Source organism: Acomys minous, assembly GCF_964271855.1.
Source record: "Acomys minous genome assembly, chromosome: 10".
NCBI lineage: Eukaryota > Metazoa > Chordata > Mammalia > Rodentia > Muridae > Acomys > Acomys minous.
Window position 1 is genome coordinate 18,345,303 of NC_140491.1, and position 23,818 is coordinate 18,369,120.

The 23,818-nt window shown below is 41.6% G+C and overlaps 1 protein-coding gene across 1 annotated transcript in view; it reads left to right on the plus strand.

Moving 5' to 3' along the window:
- Positions 1 to 4,833: 4,833 nt before the first annotated feature.
- PPARGC1A (PPARG coactivator 1 alpha) overlaps positions 4,834 to 23,818 on the plus strand; it is a 94,639-nt gene continuing 75,654 nt past the window's right edge. The window contains 3 exon segments of the mRNA XM_084797618.1: positions 4,834 to 4,912; positions 4,915 to 5,063; positions 9,259 to 9,438. Of these exon segments, the coding sequence (XP_084653744.1) occupies positions 4,849 to 4,912; positions 4,915 to 5,063; positions 9,259 to 9,438 (393 nt within the window). The 5' untranslated portion in view covers positions 4,834 to 4,848.

Genomic DNA, 23,818 nt, shown 5'->3' on the forward strand with positions numbered 1-23,818 from the left:
TAGAGTCCCAAAGTATATGCTCAGAAAGTGATGTGGGGTTGTCAGGATCAAGGGCCCTCTAGGAATTAAAGGCAAACAATTGAATGCCTTTTAGCAATGATTAACTCTACAAATTTTAGTGATTCCTGAGAGGTCCCTGCTCAGTCTGGAAGAACGCTCCAGGCAGGTTGAAGTCCTGGGGAGCTTGCTTTTCCTTTGTACATGTCTTTCCAGGGGTGGCCTCAAGGGTCTTTGCAAGACCTTTGATTAGGGGATGGATACTGTAATTCTTCTGAGAAGGGATTTCCAAGATCTGCCTGTCCTTTCTGGCTGGTGTACCTTTCTCACCTGTAAATTGGACACATAGCTTCTTTTGAGAGGACATTCTGAGGACTACATTGAATGGCATGTCCAATAGGATATGCTGACCTTACTGCCTCACTCACAAGAGCTTGACTGCCCATAATTTCCCCCTCTCTACCTTTTCTCTTTAAAGAAGTTGGCCTCCACTTTACTTTCTTATATATTATTGCAAACTTTTAAGAGTAAGTGGACAAAGAAATTATGCTGCTGGTCTTCATTTCTGAGATTCTTTCTCTGTTCACAGTATAACACTAACATTGAAACTCCTGGTCTTGCTATTGTCTGTGGTGTTTGGGTTTGAATATTTTGGCTTGTGTGATTGTTGTTACTTTTTTTTTTTTTTTAAAGAAATAGGCTATTCTATAAAATAAAGAGAGTATGAAGAACACAAAGAGCCTATACATTGGGACATGAGTGGTGTAGGAAACACAACATGTCATTAAATATACTTGATAGAAAATTGAATTCTCTTTCCCCTTCTCCCAGGATCTGTATCTTCTCCTCTTTCCACCCCTTCATATTATCAACTTAAAGGCTAGGTTTTACTGCCTTCAGAAATGGTGGGATTTTGGAAAACAAATATAAACAGAACTGCTGAAATAAGGGATTCTTTGGATCTGGAATCTACGCTGTGTAGATACACAGCACTATGAGCAGCCACCAAGTGTTAATAAGTACCTCTGTCTATTGTTTAGAGAAAAGGTGGGATGATTTGGAGGTGACTTGTGATTGGCAGCCTAAGGACATGGACCCTGAACAGGGCATGTTTTACAGAATATAAAATAATTTTTAATAAAGTGAGGGTGATATATATATATATATATATATCTTCTTCCTTAAGACTTAGCCTCCTCCCCAGATTGTAAGCTCCTTTGTGTTACTCCTTCATGATATATGTCTTTTTTTTTTTTTGGAAGCCCTTGCAATGTGTGGGAGTACATACTGTATGGTTTCCATAGACGTTTTTGTTTATTGAGAGCAAACATTTGGAGATCTTGAATGCAAAGTTGGGGAAAGAGTGAGAGGCAGGCTACAGAGAGAGCAACAGTAGTCAAGGCAGAGAGAGAATTAAATATAGAAACTGCCTAGGGAGCCAGAAAAACCTAAGGTTGGTGAGCAACTAACAATTTAAATTCTCTTGAGGATAGAAAAAAAACTGGACAGAAGAGGACTTGTATTCAGAAGAGTTAATTAGCCAAATGATAAGACTTCTAAAATATCCTTCTCAATAGAGTTGTAATCTTGAGGCCCGAGGAACTAACAGAAGGTGTTCTGCTTGCTCTACAAATCAGCTTAAAATCGACTTATTAGCAGTAGAAATGCAAGAGCAAGAGTGTGGTGTGTTTGTGTTTTTCAGTCCTGTGATGTCTTTACCCTCACATAGTCTTGTTATGAAGGTAGAAAACAGAGTAGCTGTTTTCAAGAGACCTTGACCTTCATGGATATGATGATTTGATTATTTTTTTTAAAGGTAGAATTAGATGGCAAAAAAAAAAAGAAAGAAAGAAAGAAAGAAAAGAAAGAAAGGAAGAAGAAAAGCAAACAGCCACAACTCATTGTGGGCAAGTTAAAGTATCAGACCAACAACACAGAATGATCTAGTGCAGAAAACATGGCTAAAAAGTGTGAATGGGATTTTTAAAAAAAGTATGATGGATGCCTGACAAACGACAAAGAAAAACCAAAGTATCAGTTACCATCAGGATGCCGGTATGGTTTGATAATAATTAATAAACATCGACTCCATACAGCTAAGTGGCCAATATTATTTCACAGTTGACCACCGTGAAGAGGGTAGAGCCAACGACCTTTGTTCTGAATTTTAATAGTTTACCGAAGTTTTACATTAAGTAAAAATCTAATTGGTAAGAAAATTAGTGTTTCTTTGTGGGAGTACAGAGTAACGCTAGTAATTGCATGTAGAAAGTGTTCCCAAGGTTGTCTTTATTTTTTTCCTTTTTTTTTTTTGAATTAGAAAATGAAATCTACAATACTTTTCTGCTGTCTGGAAGAAGATAGTTGTAGTAGTGAAGTGCATTCACCTCATTTAGAATGTCAAAGCTGTTGGCCAACGTTTTCTGTTCACTGCTGACAAACTGTCTGTTTCATCTCATTATTTTTTAGCAGCTAGTTGTGGACATCAGAGCAAACAGACCCCCTTATATAGGGTAGGGTCTGAAGTAAGCAGCAGGCTGGAGGGCTTTTGTTTGTTCTGTACTTCTTTCTTTCACTTTCCTGTTTGAGCAACTGACTATATAAACTTATAGAAGTCAGCACTGTTTTTCTTCTAAGGAGATAGGAAATAAGGAACACATTAAATTAACCTCAGTGGAATAGGAACGTAAATGAACGGTGCTTTATAAATTATATTTAGATGCATGGGGGCTTTTTTTTCCCCTTCTAAATTGCTGTCAAGCAAAGGAAATGAGCTGATTTTGGGAAGTCTGGGGTTTGTGGTGTTATGAAAATGTATCTGTTTTCAGAGATACCCCCTTGTATTTCTCACTGTGTCAGGAAGGGTTAAGTCTGAATGCCCAAGTGCTATGGAAAGTGTTTTTCTTCTGTTTCTAGTGCTGGGACTTTGTTATGTATTCAGAATGGAATGTCATAGTAGAAACAGTCACACCTGCATTAGCCCTTGTTGTCTCAAGGTACGGTTAAAAAAAAATACTAGTAAGCAAAGCTTGAGAGCTGTGTATCTCTGCTGAGAGCATTTCAATGTTTTTCCTTCACTGCCTGGACATTCTTGATTTCAAAAACAAACTGTACAACCCAGGGCACTAGGGTTGGAATCCAATGTTTATTCAAAAAGGCACCCTGAGGCAGCAAAGAAGAAAATGCTACATGTAAGAAAAAAAAAAAAAAAAGGAGGGGGAGGGGGCCAGCTGAGTAGCTAAGCTGTTTTAGGCATGGCAGCAGGGACTGTATTTACTAACATTTGTTTTCTGGGAGCCTATGAGAACAGTGGAAAGAATCGCGAGGATATAACCTAAGAGGATAGGGTTTTGTGCCTTGCTCTCCTTATACGGAGCAAAGCAAAGCAAACTGCAGTAACAGTTTTGGAGCCTACATTCCCTACTGCCAAGGAGACAGCTGATTTGGGGTGGAGGAGTTTGTTTAGACCTAAACAAATGAGGCCGTTTTGTTGACCAAACAAGAAAAAAAAAGTGAGGGGGGGGAGGAAATTCGCTGCTTCTAAACCCTCCCCCAATAGGAAAGAAAGAAAGAAAGAAAAAAAAAAGAATCTCATAAAAACGTATAATGGGAGAAGCTTTTACTGTAGTTCCAGGCTGAGTCTGGGTCCCCTGGGCAACCACTCCTTAAAGACACTCGTTTTAGGCAAGAATGTAGTAGGAACTTTGCTACTTGCTTGTTTTGCATGAAAAAAAAAAGATTGCAGGAGATTTGAATTATTATATGACCAGGGCTCCGGTTTAGAGTTGGTGGCATTCAAAACTGGCGTTAGTCACAGTGTGATGCTTGAAGCCTCCCAAAGACCAAGTGTTTCCTTTCTTTCTTCAATTTTTTTTTCCTCCCTAAGCGTTACTTCACTGAGGCAGAGGGCTGCCTCAGAGTGACGTCAGGAGTTTGAGCAGCAAGCTGCACAGGAGAAGGGAGGCTGGGTGAGTGACAGCCCAGCCTACTTTTTAATAGCTTTGTCATGTGACTGGGGACTGTAGTAAGACAGGTGCCCTCAGTTCACTCTCAGTAAGGGGCTGGTTGCCTGCATGAGTGTGTGCTGTGTGTCAGAGTGGATTGGAGTTGAAAAAGCTTGACTGGCGTCATTCAGGAGCTGGATGGCTTGGGACATGTGCAGCCAAGACTCTGTATGGAGTGACATAGAGGTGAGCTGGGGCTGGGCATTGCAAGACCGGAGCTTCCCTCAGATGCAATGATTCCTGGAGGGGGATGGGCTAGGGTACAGGAGGGGGGACAGAAAGTAGCGCTGCGGGAGCTTTTGGAGGGGGAATCTCAATCTTATCTTAACTCCAATAAGTTTGCTATTTTAAGGCGGCTCGGAGATGCCTTGAGCAAATCAAAGCTTAGCTGCTGTCATCAGTAGCTGTAGCAGTTAGAAACTCTTTCCATGTGCCGTTGGCTCTGTTTCTACTCATATGCAATATTTATGCTCTAAGATATTGATATGAATCAGGAGCTGAAGTCTTTCCAGTGTTCAGTGGCCTGCTTGGAAAAATGCCATTTCTATTTATAAGAAAATGAAGATAAACATTAAAATGGATGTGTTCAAAGAGAGTCCGTTTTGACTCTGCTCGGGATTTTTATTTTCCGCCTTCCTCTCTCTGTTCATTAAACAGAGAACTTACTAGATCCTAAATAATCCTGCTGGGGCTGAGTTAGATTGCTTTTCCCACAGAACCCAAAACGACAGTGCTGTTTCCTTTAAAACACTTGTGTGTCTGAAAGGGTTGGCTAGCGAGTTAAAAAAAAAAATCCCAGCCTTAAGAGAGCAAGGCTTTCTGTTTGCTTCAGCGGGCGAGAAACCGAATGGTTAAATCTCTCTGTACCACGGAGAGCTGCCTGAAGCTGGCGGAGAATAGAGTTTATGCAGCCCGTGTGTGGAGCTGCTCACTGCTTGTGTAAAAATAGACCGCAATACATCAATTCCACAGTCTCTGCTGGCTACAATTCATACAGGGGAGGAAAAAACACAAGCAGTTTCCTCGTACTCTCTGGAGTCTAGCTGGGGACAGAGGACCTCGGTGTGTTTGCAGTCAGTACAATGGAATGTTCTCGGAAAGTTTGGGCAAGTTGGAAAACAAGTGAAACTTTTGTGGACTCTGGTGAGATGGACCCGAATTGAATTGCTCGGAGGATCGGAGCTGCTAACTAACAATGGTGCTTCCTCCCGGTAGCGGGGGCACGTAGGGTAAGGGGGAGGGTCAAGTGCCACACGTGATTTGATTAAATAAGATGTCCGTGTGGTGCAGCGATACACATCTAAAGTGAAAATGATTTGGCGAGGCCGCCTGCGAATGCATTTTTCCTATCTAGCCAGGCGTGCCCTGGATTCTTAACTCTTTGCTGGGTTTGCAGATGTTGGCTCCGTTTGCCTTCCCCAGGCTTTGGCAGATCGGATTTGCGAATTATAATTATTCTTATCTTCTTGTGATTTCTTGGCAAGGTGGAATAGATATGGGTAATTTATGTGTCCTGTGGCTATTGGAAGTCAGAGTTCTAAGTGGCTTCAAAGTCCTAATTGTTGGAGTAGCCAGAGTAACCCTTGGGTGGTTGTCTGGCTGCCACCGGAGGTCTCCTCGATCCACTTTCATTTTTGCGTTTGTAGCGTCCCTGATGCCGCTCACAGATCGAAGAGCTGATCTAAAGGAGATGGGGGAAGATTTGCCTTAATAGTCAAAATTCCTGCAGTTGTTTGCGAATAAGCTTCCCAGCCATTTACAACCACGGCTTTAAGTTTGTTTGCTGTTTGTTTTTCTTGAGGAGGAGGGAATTAGGGCTCCTTGTGCAGGCTTCTATTGAGTCTTGGGTCAGCTTTAACTGGCCAGGCACTGCTGCTTAGTAGTAGAGAGTCAGCTGCTTGAAACCCGTGCCTTCGAGGCCGTGGCTCTGGGAATCACCCCTGCCTGTCGAAATATTACAAGCAGCAGGTAGCGTGGGCAGCTTTCATTTTTTGAATCATTAATGTGTGCTGTCATCTTAAAACCTATTATGCCCTTTCTCACACAATGACGGGACGGTGCATTGGTTAATACAAGCCCCAAATCACTAGGGCTACCCAGAGTCCCTGGTGTTTCACAGCTTAATGGAGGTGATGTACAATCTGGTTACTAAGATTGATAGACCCTTCACATGACACACTTCACCCAGACTGTCATTCTTTACTGCCCCTCTCTCCAACCCTCCTCCCCTCTCAACTGTTTTTTTTATCAGAAGTTAAGATTCTTTATATTATTAATATAATTAATCCTGCCGAGTCCACTCACTCTGTCTTCTCTCTCTCTTTAAAATTTACTATCAGTGGCACCAAAAACCTCTGAAAGGTTAATGGAGAATTATACTTAATTATAATGAATCATTATCATCCATGCAGTTAAGCTAATTTATTGTCTGCTCCTTAACTAAGGGAAAAGCCTGTTGGGGTGAAATAACGTACAATAATTAGCCTTTTGTGTTTAGTGACTGCTTTAGCCTTTTAAATCTTATTGTAAAACTAAGACTATGCTTGTGAAATTGCTGTCAAAGTTGCAAAGTGGCAGGAGAATATCTGGGTAATTGTGGCAAGGCACACCTGTTACAGATGCATAGGGGAACCATCAATATCAGCATGTTAGGATAGTTTTTGGACTCGGCCTGCTAAGTCTGGCATTGTCTGAGTCCAAATAGGAATTAATAACAGAGGCGATTGCTTCTATGAATGAGTTTTAGATAAGTAGGATAACGCCACACTCAGAAGCATTGATTTGATCAGGATGTCAACACACAGACACTATTTTGAGTTGTAGTATAAGAGTAAGCATGGAGAGAGAGAGAGAGAGAGAGAGAGAGAGAGAGAGAGAGAGAGAGAGAGAGAAGAGAAAGAAACAGAGAGAGAGAGAAGGAGAGAAAGAAACAGAGAGAGAGGCAAAAGAGAGAGAAGAGAAAGAGAGAAGCAAAAGAGAAAGAGAGAGGAGAGAGAAGAGAGAGAGAGAGAGAGAGAGAGAGGCAAAAAGAGAACACTAAAGCAAATTGATCTTAATTGTTCAATAGTTGTCAAAAGTTATATTCAGATACATGTTTTTTTCTCTTGGAAGATAAAGATTCTTTAAACTAGTCTTGCTTAGAGAGGATGGGTATAGAGAGATGGCAAGATGCTGCCTCCCAGCCATTCACCATTTCCAAGCGTGACTTCTGAGCTCCAGAACAGGAGAAGCAGCCGTGGGTAGATCAGACTGTCTCCTGCCTTAGTTTTCAGTCAGGTGCTCTCTTTGGTGGTGGTGCTTTGTGTTTTTAAAGGAACCTTCTACCCAGGACACCTTGTGTGTTGTTTGACACTGTTGACAAAGTTCTCCCCTTGTCTCGGTGCTGGTGATGTTCAGGAAGAGTTAATAAAAAGGGGCTGTGCTCTGGGAATCCAGAGTGTGGGTAAGACAGGAGCACCCACAACAAAACACTAACTGACTGCATCCGGACAAGACCTACTGCTTGTACCCAGACTTCCACTTCCACACCTCACAAGGTCTTCTGACTGATAACTTCAGTTGGGGTGACTCAATCAATACAAAGGAAAGGCCAACAAGATGAGAAAGGAGGTGCTTTGGTAGAGACTGCAGCTCTTTCTTGGCTGGGCAGGTGCCTGCTTTTGAGGACCTCCTGGGGCCTGGTCTCCTTCTAGACAAACTGCAGTGATAAACAGACGCAATTGCCCCTCTCCTTACCCTGTACCCATTCCTCAGCATGTGGCTTCAGGTCACACTAATGCATATGACCTGTGTAGTACAGCCTGCCAGGGATGACAGGGGCGCCCCGGAAATAAAATCTGCATAAAACTCACTTTGTTCAGACTCTGCATGTCAAGGAAGTTTGTCAGCTTTATGCCCCACTGCTGCCTGAATGCGCAGAAAGGAAAGGCTTCTCTGCCAGCCTTGGGAAGTAAAGGAATGAGGGCTCTGTTCTCCGCGCGGGAGTGCCTTAATCCAGGCAGCTGGCTGGTTAAAGGAAGGAGTCCTGGTGACTCTACTGTCATCAAAGCCCCACAGTAAAGAAAGTCGGGGTTCTTAAGAGCATACAGATTTAGCTCAACAGCTAAGCAGCCAGTTGAATTGCAGGAGACCATCTTATTGATGCAGGGTTCTAATATCCTCAGAAGGCAACAGGTCAGGGGATAGAAAGACCATCTAAACCCTAGAAAGACATTTATACACACACACACACACACACACACACACACGGCTATATATATGTACGCATGTATAAATGTTTAAATATGTCTATACCTGAACACATATATGTTTATATGTGTGTTTATATATACAAACCTTTTTCTAGGATATACATATACATATATCCTTCCAGGTAAGTATTTACACATTTCAATATGTTTAAACCATTTTATACCTCTATACAATATAATCATTTTTAAATTCACCATAACTGTGGTTTGAAATACTTCAATAAAACACAATATAGTTTGGGGTTTTTTTTTCCCTTTTAGGTGACAGTTGATTCCAACGACAGCATGCACACACACCTCACAAAATATTCTTAGTGAAAGCTCTAAAGGTCACATAGAAAACTAATATGAATTTTGTTCTTTAACTCAAGGAACTTGCATTTGACCTGTTAAGGATGAAGTCATGGAACTCATAAAAAGTCAAGTGAGAGTAAACGATTTAAATAACAATTCATGAGAGCCATAGATGAGTCAGAGGACTTGCATCATTAGTTGCTAAATGAATGCTGTGGATTATAATACTTAAAGGGACTGGGGAGGCAGTTTTCCTAGTCTGATTCTTGAGTTTTCTTGTCTCAGTGAGCAGTTGCTCATAGAGATGTCCCTTACAGCTGATGGTGATCCCAAGGTACAAATCCACTTGCAAACTTCTCTTAGTCAGATCCTGAAACCACTCATGTGCATAGTTAGCTCTAAGAGGGTTAAAACTCACTGAGTGTTAACTACCCTGGAGGTAGGAATGAATCCTGTTGGGAGGCCTTCATGGAAACACTGTACTTAGCTTGGATCTGGGTTTAGAATTTGGATAGAAGAAATTAAACAAAATACTCCATTGGGAGCCAAGGGAAAGAAGAAGGGAAGGTGTTTCCCCCTGGTGATTAAAGCCCTAGAGGCCGGCTTTGGTGCTGTCATTGAATTAACCAGACTTAATTCCTATCACATGCCACTGCTGTTTTCAGGAATTCCTGCCGTTAATAACCGTGTGTTTTCCTTGCTGCCTCCCGCAGTGTGCTGCTCTGGTTGGTGAGGACCAGCCTCTTTGCCCAGATCTTCCTGAACTTGACCTTTCTGAACTTGATGTAAATGACTTGGACACAGACAGCTTTCTGGGTGGACTGAAGTGGTGCAGCGACCAATCAGAAATCATATCCAACCAGTACAACAATGAGCCTGCGAACATATTTGAGGTAAGCATCTCCTCTGGAGACTTTCACTTCTCCCTGACCTTGGGTTGGGCCACACCCATGTGGTGCTGGGCCCCAGCATACAAGGGCCATTACGTTGTTGCCAATAGGAAACTTGTCATCACAGCTAGAGAGCTTCTGTTATGGGGAAGAAAAAAAACCCCGACGTTTGGAAAACAGCTTTTTAGAATGAAAGAGCTAAGGACCACAGAGTATGCTAAACTGTGTTGAAATAGAAGGGGTTATGAAAGCTTTGGGGACAAGGAAGGAAAAAAATGTGTAAAGCTGTTTATTCCCTTATGTTCCCACAGAAAGGGACCTAGCAGCAAATGGTGCCTGATTTGAATTAATACAGAAGAAAGCATTTCTGTTCTCTAAGGGGTTAATGTCTGTCGCTGCTTGTTTTACCTTGTCGGTGAACAGTTTTGATTATTGCTATTATATTATTGCTTCATACCCCTAATTTTCTCACATGACGGAAAATTTCTAAACTCAAAAAAAATCTAGTATGTACTTATAAATTAGTCAAAATTCATTTACCTTTCAGTAGTGAGAATTACTTCCCAGGCTCTAGATGCCTATTATGAGTCTACCCTATAATAAAGAATGTTAATCTACTCCTATTAAAGTGTTACTCAGAGAAATGAGGTTCACTTTCACAAGATCGGGACTCATTTACTTGAAAATAAGTCATTTCTTATAGTGATAAGCATTCAGAGAGTACTGTGACAAGTGAATTGGGTGCAAATTGCCATATCAGCTCATTTTTGGCATCAAAATCAACATTAACACCACCATCATCTAACGGTTTCTGAGGCCCTCTGTGCCAGGCTACACACAAAACTTCTGTTAGCCACTAGTCAGCGCATTACTGAACTATCTTCCCACTTCCTTCATTAAAATCTCTGTGCTTCAAGAAAGAATTTCCAAAAATAGGAATTCAAAATTTCTACTACACAGTATATAGGTGGCACTGAATAAATAAGTGATTGTTTAATGAGTACATGATGAAAATGATAATGCTGATAAGAAATAATTAGTGAAAACAGTAGCTACCATTTTGGAACACTCTTGCTTTCTGAAGGTCATCACACACACCCATTTTGTTTTCATATATTATTTGATGTATATATATATATATATATATATATATATACATATGGAATATATATGTACACACACATATATGTGTATGTATGTGTATATGACTATTTTACACGTGCAGGCACTCAGTTTCAAAGAAAGTGAAGTGATTTCACCAAAATCATACAGTTGACAAATAAAGACCTAACATTGAATTTCTAAATTTATCTGACTTCAAAGTCTATATCATTGATAAAAATAGAGAGACAGTGATTCTTGGGTGACAGCCATCCTTTACAAAGATGTATCAAGCTGCTTCTTTGCTCAATATATTTAAAAATAGAACAGAATGTCTCCTTTCTGTGTTGGCCTGTGTGGAGGCACTGGGTAGTTGTGAGCTGAGTGTTTGTCAGTTCTCTGGATAGCTAAGGTTCTGTGGCATGCCTGGAACATTACACAGGCTTTAAGAGAAGGCTTCAGGTCTGGGAGTTAGGGCTAGGGAGTGAGCAAGGTAGAGGAGACAACAAAGGTTTGTGGTCGGTTCTACTTTCCCAGGCTTCTCTGCTGGGTCTGAGAAAGTTCACATGAGGACGTGGCTGGTTAGAACTGGTAAATTGAACATTCCTCATCCAGTACACTTGTCAGGTTACAGGCCCATTCTAAGTCACGCAGCATTAAATAAACAGTTCTTTTAAAACACATCCATCTCTATAGACCTCTTATCTAATGATCAGCTATGGCTACTCCATACTGGGTGAACGCCACACAGTTTGCAGATGTTGGTTCTGGGATTACTGAAAAGTGGGGGGTGGGGGGGGTGGGGAGGTCATGTGGTAATCATTACCTCCCAGGAAGGCTGGTTTCAGAACTTTCCCCATGACCTTATGTCCCCATATTTCACATTGTAGAATCATTGTGGGGGTACTTCTCAGTTATAGCTTCAGGAGTTTTGGCTCAGCAGCCAGTCAGTTATCTATATATAGATGCTTAATCTATGCTATGCCACTCTTTTTGTTTCCCTGTATAACTTTCTACACTGATAGAATTGTTTTCAGTGCTCTAAAACACATGGTTCATTTAATTTGATCACTCATTAGGCCATTTTAAACCAATGATTCTCAACCAGAGACAATTTTGCACCCCTGGGGGACACTTGACAGTGTCTGGAGGTATGTTTGAGTGGTAAGAGTAGGTAAGAAGGTGACACCGCTGGTATTTTGTAGGGAGAGACAAGGAATGAACATTACAATGTGTGGAGCAACCCATTGCAAAAAGGAGCTGTTTGATTAAAAATGAGTGGTTCTGAGCCTGAGAAGCCCTAGTTTTTATTTATTTATTCATTTATTATTATTATTGCTGTTGTTGTTACTGTTATTATTATTATTATTATTATTATTATTATTATTATTATTATTATTATTATTGCTGAAGTGGGATGTATGTAGTACAGGGTTGGATATGTGACGAATGAGACTGCATATACATTTATAGACATGCTTGGGCCTCAGGATTCCTGGGTCGGGTATTCTCTTGGCAACAGATGACAAGAGTGATTGTTTTGACAAAAGCTCATAGCAGTCCTCTCTGATGTCACAGGATCTGTTTTTCTTTGTTTAGGCAAAAGGTAAGGTCATATGTGGCAACAGTGTCACCACTGGTAACAACGTCATTAGCCCTTTCACAGTGTGTTGGCTCCCTCACTCTTTGCCCTCTAGTGTTAAACTCACACACATCTCTCCCAAGATAGGAAGCAAAAGTGAGCATCAGTGAAAGTCTAAAATCGAGTCATTCTATACTCAGGGACACAGTCTTTGCCTGGCCACAGGCTTGTGTGCCCTCTGCTAACATAGCTTCTCACAGGAGCTGTTTCCCAGGGCCACCCATTCCCATGGACTTTCCTCCCACACTCCCCTTTTCCTGATCCTCAAAGCCCTGCCTCATCACATTTGAGAAGGCCTTGGCCTTGAGCAAGCCAAACAGTCACGGCTTTGCCCGCGCTGATCTGTCAATTATAAGTATTCTTATGTACTTCTGCCTCCCAGGATAAAATAAGCTATTGAGGAGTTAATCATTTTTCCCTGACTCAAGTTGCACATTGATGACATTGCTGGAAACTGGCCATGGCGTTCTGAATCATAATCAGAACAGAGAGTGAGATTTAGGCTGGCATGAGGGTAAAGCAGAGCCATCATGTGATGCTGAGTGTTTGGGTACAGAGTATCTGCTTCCTCCAGTCTCTAGCACACATGTAAATCTTTATTTTTTATTTTTAATATATTTTATTAATTTATTCATATTACATCTCAATTCTTATCCCATCCCTTGTATCCTCCCATTCCCCCCTCCCTCCCATTTTCCCCTTACTCCCTTCTCCTATGACTGTGACTAAGGGGGACCTCTTCCCCCTGTATATGCTCATAGGGTATCAAGTCTTTTCTCAGTAGCCTGCTATCCTTCCTCTGAGTGCCACCAGGCCTCCCCATCCAGGAGACGTGGTCAAATAAGGGGCACCAGAGTTCGTGTGAAAGTCAGACCCCACCCTCCACTCAACTGTGAAGAATGACCTGTCCATTGAGTAGATCTGGGTAGGGGTTCAAAGTGTACTGCATGTATTGTCCTTGGCTGGTGCCACAGCTTGAGCGGGACCCCTGGGCCCAGATCTGCCCATCATAATGTTTTTCTTGTAGGTTTCTAGGACCCTCTGGATCCTTCTATTTCCCCATTCTCCCATGCTTCTTTCACCTAGAGTCCCAATAGGATGTCCTCCCCTCTGTCCCACTTTCCTGATAAGTGAAGACATTCATGGGGTAAATCTTAAGTTTAGTTTTTACTCAATGTCACAGACATAGAATAAGGAATGGTAACAAAAGACAGGAGTGGACAGGCTGGGGAGATGGCTTAGTAGATAAAGTGCTAGCTGCACAAATGTGAGAACACGAGTGTGGATCCTCAGCACCTTATCCGAAGGCAGGCATGCAGTACTTGCCTAGAGCAGTGCTTGGGAGGCAGAGAGACGAGGGTCCCTGTGGCCAGTCAATCTAGCCAACTGGTCAGCTCCAGGTTTGGTGAGAGATCTTGGGACAAAACTGAGATAGAAAGTGATTAAGGACAATGCCTTATATCACGACATCCTAGTGCCATATTGGCTTCCATATTAGTGTGCAAGGGCACTTGCACACACACACACACACACACACACACACACACACACACACACACTATACATAAATACCCTATAAAAACTTACAGTTTCTACACACAAAGTCATGCAATTCAATCTCACTATTTACAAAAGTAAAAATTCTAAGTGTGACAAAGCTGAGCCAGCGTACAGTAGGTTGAGTCATTCACTGGACACAATTTAACCTGTGCTTGTGATACCTATACTTTTATGTGTAAATGAAGGTGACTATAATTCGCAACCCACTGTGAGGAACAGGGTATGGAACCTACAAGGACAGCCTCCAGTGCCTGATCCATGTGTAAGGAAAACAGGATGCTGTCTCTGAACAAACTGGTAGCAAGATTTATGTTTTAGAATATTGCAACATGACTTCCTTTCCCAGTTGCCTTTGTGCATTGTTTGGTGAGGAATAAAGGAGTGCTTTTACACACAGGATTGTATAAAGATGGGTGGCACAGGGTTCATTTAAATAGCACCAGGCCTTTCTAGGTCACTGTGAGCCACCTTGTCTGTGCTTTTTTTTTTTTTTTTAATTTTAACACCTGCTTGAATGCCTTCATGATAAGAGTGAATGGACATCTTTCATTCATTCCTCTAGGACTTCTGAATGTAGCTACTTGGGATTCCTTAGAACGCTGGTATGTTGGAATGCAGTTAATTGTCTGGAGGTCATTTCTTACAAAGTGTATAGAGGATAGCCTATGCTAATGGAAGAGGACGAACCAGTTTTAGCAGGCGTGCATGTTTGGTGATGACTGCAACTCACAGTGAGGTTTGAGGTTCTGAACTTGTGTAGGTGAAGGGTGAGCAGCGGGTCCTTGTTGTCTGTGTGGGAGGTGTTCTCCTGGGTGTTGCCTAGGAAGTTGGTGATGGAAGCTCTCAAAACTCTTGATCATCCTTGTAGGAGTATAGGTGGCTTTATTTTTTTTTCCTGTGGCTTTATTTCTTCGGGTGTGTGGTTAGAATATTGAAAATTCTAGCATCATAATATATAATGGGTATATATAATAAACACTTTAAAGACAGTTAAAATAACCAATCTTGGCCAACTCTGCAGACCCATAACATTACGAAGGGATCTGCTGCTTGTCTTCCCTGAAGCTTCCCCAGCTTAGAACAAAGTTAAGTTAGCACCTACACAGCTCCAAATGAGATCAGTCTTCGTTTCCCAAGGAACTTTAAATCTAGTTTGGTATGCCAAATGTAGAATTGTAAAAACAGTCAGCTAACAAAGCAAGACTATATGTGCATTTATGTGTGCAAGTGTATGCATACTTTCATATAATAACAAATGGAAAATAATTCAGAACTGTACAGCCAAGTATATACATATGTCTACATAATAGGATTGTCTAGCACATATAGGCATATATATATATGTATATATATATAATATATGTGATATATACATTGCCAACTAGCAAACATTACATGATCATGTTTACAAATGCACGAGTATGTGTGTATTTCTAGCTAAGGAAACAAACAGTAGGGCAGATTCACCAAGTCTGGTGAGAGAATGAAAGAAAGGTTTTCAGAGAGGAGGCCTGGAGGTGAAGAATTTGGTTCACTCAATGGTAAATATAGACTCATGGGAAGATGTGGTGTGGGCTTAGATGTAAAGCAGTTACACTGCTATGGCAAGGCCACTTCGTATTGGGAAGCATTCGTGAGTTTGTGGGACAGACTCCCACAGGAGGCCAATGCGATGAGATGGTACCAAGAGAGGTCATGCTGAAAGATCTAAAGTAGAGGCAAATAGGAAGTAGGGAAAGCCAGAAAGTATGTCTGTAGTGCTAGGGCAGGTGAGGGAAGAGTGATCCAGGGAAAGACTCAAAGAACCTTGAAGGAAAATTCCATCAGCCCTGATAATACAAGTTATATAGAGAGGGAGGCGAGGAGTAAAGTTGACTCAAATACATTCCAAAGGGAATCAGGTCTTCATGGCTACTTTTCCTGGTCACATGACTGCTCAGTGTTGCAAACTGAAGTACTTCCTTCAGCTTGTAAACCATTTTACAAACAGTGTTTCATCTCTCTATGGCCTCAAGCATAATATATATGTATATATATATATATATATATATATATATATATATATATATATTGGAATCCACAAATTTACATGATGTCTGCTTTTCCTCTTTTGTCTTCTTGGAAGACATTTTGCAGCCTCCCATAGTAATGAGTTCCTGCCTCTGATGCTGCCAGTGGCTAGGAAGACTATTCTGTGAATGGCAGACCTTTTGGAATTTTAACAAAACAGGCAAGAAAATAAAGTGTGTTAAGAAAAAAAACCTACACTTATTTAATCATCAAAAGAATAAATTCTCCTTTGTTGTGCAGAGAAAGTGAATTCATTTTCAATAATCCCTTTTTAAAGATTTCTAGGATTCCCAATTTGCAATCAATAAATGTTTGCCATTTAAATTAAATTTACAGCCCACAACCAGATTTTTTGCCACACTTGGTAATGACACTTTCTGAGAGCATAGACTTCAAGTAAGAAAATAATAGCCATTTAAGTGGGTAGATAATTGGCTGTAACATAAGAACACTGAAGAATGTTGAAGCTCAGGGAGACTTATGGAGTATTTTAAAAATTTATGTTGTACTTATCTTTGCATTTGTAGTCTACCACAAAAATCCAAATTCTGAGCATAAATCAGTTAGATGTTCATCTTGGAGAACTCACAAATCAGAAACCAACAATGTGATCCAGTCTGTGTGCTGTTGCTGTTGCATTTGCAGCTACTATCATCAGCTTATCATGCAGAGAGACCAACTGGGGTTGTGCTTGTGTGTGCCTGCGTGTGTGTGTGTGCGTGTGTGTGTGTGTGTGTGTGTGTGTGTGTGTGTGTGTGTGTGTGTGCCAATTTATGCACCTTAGGTAAACACTATTTTAGACTTCTTGGCTTGATAACATCTGGCTTATCTTGGGAACATCTGGTTTATCACCCCATTTTCTCCTTACCATTATGCTGACCACTGGAAAAATATGGCTTAGGAGTTCTGCCCCACAGGGCTGTGTCTTTTGGCATCCACCCTTGCTAATAAATAGCAAGTCACAGGATGCAGTTGCGTGGCCAGGGGTCACTAGCACGTACTTCCTCAGTCGTGGGTCTTGTTAATGGAAGTGGTAGTTACCAGGGATGAGGCTGGCTTCTCTTCATCATGGGAGCTGATCCAGTGGCTACCCTTTGTACTGTGGAAATCGAGAATCTATATGTTTAATTAGGCACACTGATTTTTTTTAAATTTACTCATTGTCTTTGGCAGAGCTTGAGATTGAATGCAGGGTTTCCTGCACACAAGGCAGAGCATACACTCTGCCCACTGGGCTCCACTCCCCAGCGTTCACTTGAGAGTGCCGTGGTTATTTTGTGATTTGAGGAGGGGTTAGAAGACATTTCATGTCAGACACTCTATGTGCCTTAGAAAGTAGGTGAGGCATTTGTTTGTCTTAGTGGTTTCTGGTTTCCCAGAATCTCAAGTGAGCTATTAAAAAAGAAATGTACCTTTGCTTGGATGTGTTTAGAGATTTTTTAAAAAGAAAGAAAGAAAGAAAGAAAGAGAGAGAGAGAGAGAGAGAGAGAGAGAGAGAGAGAGAGAGAGAGAGAGAGAGACCCAGTTTCCCAGGAAGAAAATCCTAAGTTGAATCCGGAAAGGAACAACTAGCTGACTCTTTGGTTACTTCAAAGCTCTCCGTCTAGGATAAAGCAAACAGTATTCTGGGTTCTGCATTGGGCAAACAGTCCTTGTGTACAGCACCTGGGTGTCGTGCGGTAACCTCATACATAGGCTGTGTTTATTTGTCCATGGATGTCTAGCTACATGTGCTGTCATAGAAGTACAGCCCAGCAGATGGCTCACCTCAGAATGAGAGGAGCCCACAATGCTGATACAAAGATGAACATTATCACATTGTTAGACCCAAATTGTTCCTGCACAGTCCCTTGTCCCAGGCTTCACATTTTTTAAACAAGGTTAATTTGTCCCTATAATTACGTGCCTATTCTTTTAGCAATGAAAACTTTTATTGTGGGTTTAATAAAATGAATTGCCCGTGATATGAAACAATTCTGGAAGGCTCGGTATTTTATCTTCTTCCTTAACCTCCCAAGCCTCCTTTTTAAGATTGTGCCCTGTGAAGTTCAGAGGGAAGGCAAAACAGTAGCCCTCATTTTGCTGTCAAAGATGCTGACTTATAAGTAGCCAGGATAAACACAAGGGAAAAACTGAGCAAAAGCCACTATGAGATATACAGGGCTTACTCTAGGCAAGGGCACAGTTTTTCAAAGCATGAAACCTTATGTCCTGAAATGATGTTAGGCGCTCCTTCCATGCCTCTTCTTTTCCCAAATGTTAGAGGAATCACACAGTTTTGTGTCCTAAAGCTTAGCGTTGTGTGCACCTGCCCTTCTCCATTGCTACTGCAAATTATTCATTCAAGGTTCATGACCAGATGGATTAATGAGTTACCAGATCTTGGGGAAAATATCTTGGCCTGCCTTTCATACACAGCTTTCTCTTTTCCTCTCCCTTGAGTCTTGTGATTGGTGTTATCGCTTCCGCAACCTGAACTTCTGTAGAATTTCTCTCAGAGATCTCTTAAGTGCCTCCTCCACTTCCCTGTTGCTTCTCAGCTTCTGTTCAGGGGCAGCTGTTCAAAGAGGCATAGTAGAGACAAGTGGTTAAGGCAGGGATGGGGCAGGAGGTTCAGTGACCAAATCTTTGGTACCCAATGACCTTCCTGATGCCAAGTGTGCATACTTGGTTTCCTCTCCCCTGCTCCGCCTTGGGGATGAGTTCTGTTGGGTTCCTTGCTCAGTGTATATAGCTGGAACTCTGAACTTCGCAGGAAACCCTTCGAGCTATTTGAAAAGTGCTGGTGCTTGGTGAATACTAAATTACAAGTAGGAAATAGTCTACAATACCAGTTACACTTCATTTTTATTCTTGACACAGACACCTAAATCAGAGAACAGTAACATTTCAGAGATTATGCAAGCAGTTTGGGTATGTTCCAACACCATAATAGGATCAGAATTTTAAGGCCTTTTGTATTATTACCAATAGTCGCTTAGTTTCTACTGCAGTGTACTTTGTAGGGAATTACAGCTTTTACTAAAAAGATTAAAATGCTATTATGCAAATGATTGCAGTATGTTATTATGTTTACAAATTAACATCCATGGCTCAACACACAAATTAACTAACTATTCTATCTGTGTTATTAAGGATTTAATAAAGTAACTGTTAATAAAAATGGGTAGCCTGGAACACTTAACCAGAAACAATTGTGATTTAACACCACACACCACAACCGGAGCCTGGTGTTTAATGTTCTAGGTGATATGATAGTAAAATCAAGTTGAGCAAAGGCTTTAGAAAGAGCACCATTGTGTGCATGGTGGAAATGTTTGCTTGAGATGTTTATGAGCAAAACCAAAATAGCTTCAGGCGCCAATATACAGTGGGCAGCATATCAATACATCTTGGTAAAGCACACAAAACATCTTCTATTAAAATGTATCACATTGAAATGATAATTGCCCTCTGTTCCATGTCTGATATGTTCCACACTCCCAGAGAATACTTACATTATTCTAAAATGGAGCTCAGAGCCCATTTTGCTTTGGCGACTGGGACTTAGCTGCCGACTATCACCATCCCCGTGTGATAAAGGAGGAAAAGGCTAGCTTCGGACTAAGATGGCTTTACAAACAGGCTGCAAATTGCTATTCCTAGCTGTTCATGAGAGATCATAAAAGCCAGCAGATAAGAGCCGCCAAGGTCCCTGAGAAATGAATGTGTGTGATTATGTTATCTCTCACTTCGGATTTACTAGATGGACCGACAGCACCTTCACTTTAGCCCCACAGGAACTGTAGGGAGGAGTACAGATTTTGGAGAGTAAACTTTGTTGGGATGGGTTTAAATAACTAAAACAATATCAGTTGTTGTTTGTATGACATGTCCTTCTACAATTCAACACCAAATGCAATGGATTGTATGTAATGAAAATTTATATTAAAAAATGACTCTAAAATACCTTGTTTTGAAGAAACATGGCTCAAGAGACTCAGGACTCTAGTGTCAGGATCCCCTGGTAGGGCTCATAAAAAGAGAATGGGGAATCACAAGAGACAGAAGGAATTATTCAATTCACATTTTAACTATTTTGAATTTATTTCCTCACTCATTAAAGACGAGGGTGACGTCAGAGTCTACAAACAATTACCTGCTCGGGTTTAACTGCTGAGATTACTAACCCGACCTTCTGAGGTGCAAGAGCTAAGTGTACTTGGGGGATGTACAGGCAGGGAAGCCATCACAAAGTTGGCCACGGTTTGTGTAATTTATTTTGTTCCAAATAGCACCTCCGTTGTTGTTGTTGGGAAACTACTTATGCAAATTTTTGATATCTAGCTTTAGCAAGGTGCCTGGCTCCTTCATTTCCTTCCACATTTGGATAAATTGTGTTGTTCTTCACTATTCCAAATTTGTCCTTGTGGAAGTGAGCACTTGCAAATTGCTTGAAGCTTCCTAAGAGAAAGAAAGCAAGGAGAAGAAGAGAGGGAAAGAAAGAAAAAAAAAACCCCTGTCTTAAAACAGTTGACAGCTTATGATTTGATGGTGTGTGGCCTTGCCCTGTTCCCAGGCACCTGATCAAGAAAGAAAGTAGTACAATCCTGTTATGCAGGCATTCTGGAAATCTTGCCAACATTCACCTGACATGACCAGGGTTTAAAGTCCTTGAGGTAACTTTATGAAACAGGATGGGCTACTCTGCTTTTGGATATGGGTGCCTACAGACTCGCATTCTCTTATTTTATAAAGATGAGACTGGGCCAGGGGTGTCGGTGGGGGGTGGAGGGGTGTTGGGCTCCTTGCCACTGAAGGGTGGTAAAATAATTAGTCCAGGAGACAAATGTCTTAGACCATGTTTAAACAGAGCTTTAAGGACACAGTGTTCCCAACACTCACATATCTAAATACAAACGGTGTCAGCTGTTATACTGACTGAAGCATAACAGCCTGCTTCCACATAGGTCATCGTCAATCCATTTTGGTCACAGTCACACTGCACATCTGTTTCTGCGAGCTACAGCTTCTTAAGGTGGCATTTGGACTTCATAAGAGCACAAACAAGCGAGCTATAAATTGCCACTGCTGGAGTTATTTTGAATAAGTGTATACTGTTTCATATTTATAATGGTGAGGCTTCATAATAGTCGCACTGAATATATAACAGCCATCAGTCCAACAAGCATGAAATTGTATGTTGTCAACTTGTCACATAAATAGAGTCGTATTCTGGCTTTTGATAATGTTGAACTAACATTATTTCCCCCCAGAATTGTTGAGAGGGTCACAGTAAAAATTAAAATTAAAATTAAAAAAAAGAAAAGAAGCAAAAGCGGTGGTGCTTCCTTTGGGTAGCTATTGTAAGACTGAAATTCTTACTGCTACCTGCCTGGTTCTTCCTCTTTCCCTCCTAAGAAGCTATCTTTCCTTGAGGGAATGCTAATTGGTTAATTGGATGGGTTTTCTCTGTCAGCCAGTGAGCCTATTTCTGCCCAGGCCTTAGAGGGTCTTGCTGGGTTGCGCATATGTGAGTAGCCATTTCAGGTTGTGGTTCTCCTTTAAAAGAAGATTTTGAAAAATTCTATTCTTGGGTGAAAAATCAGTGCTAATTGTTACAAAAAAAATCCTCCAACTCTATGCTGTCAAGCTTCCTCCTTCCCTTTGCACCCCAGTTAACTCTTAATTCATTATCAGAGCGGTAGGAAATAGCCACAGGAAGACACTTTATTCAAACTCTTCTGAGTCAGAAAATATATAGAGAAAGGCAGAAAAGAAATGATTGTACCAAACTTGCAACTTGCAGAAAGGGAAAGAGAAAGATAGAGAGAGAGAGAGACAGACAGACAGACAGACAGACAGACAGACAGACAGACAGACAGAGACACAGAGAGAGACAGAGAGAGACACAGAGAGAGAGACAGAGAGAGACAGAGACAGAGACAGAGACACAGAGACAGAGACAGAGACACAGAGAGAAACAGAGAGAGACAGAGAGACAGAGAGGAATGAAATGTACTTGCTGGCAGCGAGGGAGCAACTCAGAGACCCGTTTCTACAGTGGTTAAAATTTCTGCACCAGAGGCCTGAGGAGAAAGCAGCGAGAGAGTCTTTTTCTGCTTCTGAGAAATTCTTAGATGTGTTCAATTCTCCCCCATCTTTCTTCAAATGGCCCGAAGACAAGAAAGCATTGCAGCCCATGTCTGCAATCATTTTGACTTAGCCGGTTAAGTTGCTAACTTGAAGACCTCAGGACACTGTCTTGCCTTAAATCAAACACTATGCAGATATTACCGAGGCTCACGGCTAACCCTGCTCTCTTCAGCCGGGGTCGCCTGTGAGATGGATGGTCGCATCTTCCAGTAGGAGAAACGATTTGCTGGTCAAAGCTCTTTGTCTCATTTTTGCATTTCTTTGTGCTTTTGGGTTTAAAAGTTCATCCATTCTTTTACTGATTTATATGTCCACTCGCCAGAAAAATAATTATTGTCGTAGAGTAGCATGTTTAGCTGCTTGTCAATTTCTAGGAACACAACAGCTTAGAGGAGACATGTTCCCTGACTCCAGGAAGCTCATGGTTGGTGATGAACACAGGCCTCTAATGCTGAGGGGGGCAAGCCCTGTGATAAAGGCAACCCAGCAGGGGTGTCCTTCACCTCATTACATTGTTCCAGTTATATTGTTTATATTAAATTTAATATATATTATATATAAATTCTGCTCCCCTCTTTCAAAAGTACCTCCACCTTGAAGAGTTTGTTGTTTTTCTGGGAACTGCTATCCCCAGCTACAGGACCTTTCTGTTTTCATCTAGGGGCCCAGAGATTAGAATCTAAAATTTGGAGACTTGAGATAGGCTACAGGAAACTCATTGAGTAAAATGAGAGCTCGCTCATTGGGCTTACTGAGGGAAACCCAAAAAAAGTCAGTCTAAAGGAAGACAGAGAGCTGTTACACCAGTGTGCACATCTGACATGACCCAAATGGTGTCTCTCTGGCAGTGCGTGTTGGGGCTTTCATGGACCAGAACCGTTTTGTACCATTTTAGGCTTGGTGACCTTTCTCTCTGAGAATGATATTTCAGTCCAATTGGAAAGGCTAACGTGCTTCTGGCTGGTAAGAAACACCCTGTATGTGTGGCATTGCTCTCTCTGAGCAAACTGTCTCTGATCCCCTGTCTCTAACTGGTATTCCATTGCCTCCTTTGGTAGTTCAACCCAGGGACTGTCCTGTCCCCTTTGGAGAGGCACTACAGAAAGAATGTCCTTCAGTCCCTCTGCTCTTCTCTCTGGAGGAAGAAAACATCATGTCTCTAACAACTTTATTCAATTAGATCCCATTCAGATTTCTATAATTCTCCGACCTCAATCTCTTCTCCCTGGTCCCCTTTGAGAAGGCTCCTTCTCCTGTTGAACAGCTCCTTCCTAGGTGGGGGAAACCCTCTATTATAGGAATGCCCTTGATTTTTCCATGGCCTCCTTGCCTAAGGATATTAGCGTCCCTGGGTGTCATCTCATCTGCTCAGATGTGAACTTGGAGCCTCTGTATTCCAGACATAGTTCTCCTCGGTGTCCAAGGAACCCAAGCCAGCTCAGATTCTCATGTCAGGATCCTCTTGTGTCTTGCCAGCCAATGCTTAGCAGGGACACCCTGCTCTCCTCTGAGCTGTATGTCTCCACCTAGCTCTCTCTCTCTCTCTCTCTCTCTCTCTCTCTCTCTCTCTCTCTCTCTCTCTCTCTCTCTCTCTCTCTGTGTGTGTGTGTGTGTGTGTCAGTGCTGTCTAATGGTAGGCTCACTTTTTAATTCCTATTGGAAGAGAACCTGGCAAATGCCTGGGACACAGAACACGGTGATTCTCCAGAAGATAAGTGGCTTCTTTTTCCTGCTGGTTCCCAATTCCAGGGCCCTGCCTGCCACAGATTTGAGAGTTCCATTAGGTCACAATGCTACTGTCTAGCCCCTTTAATTGTATCACCCTCAACCCCAGTTATGTGGCTGTGCCCATCCTAGAGGAATCTGTGTCAGTGT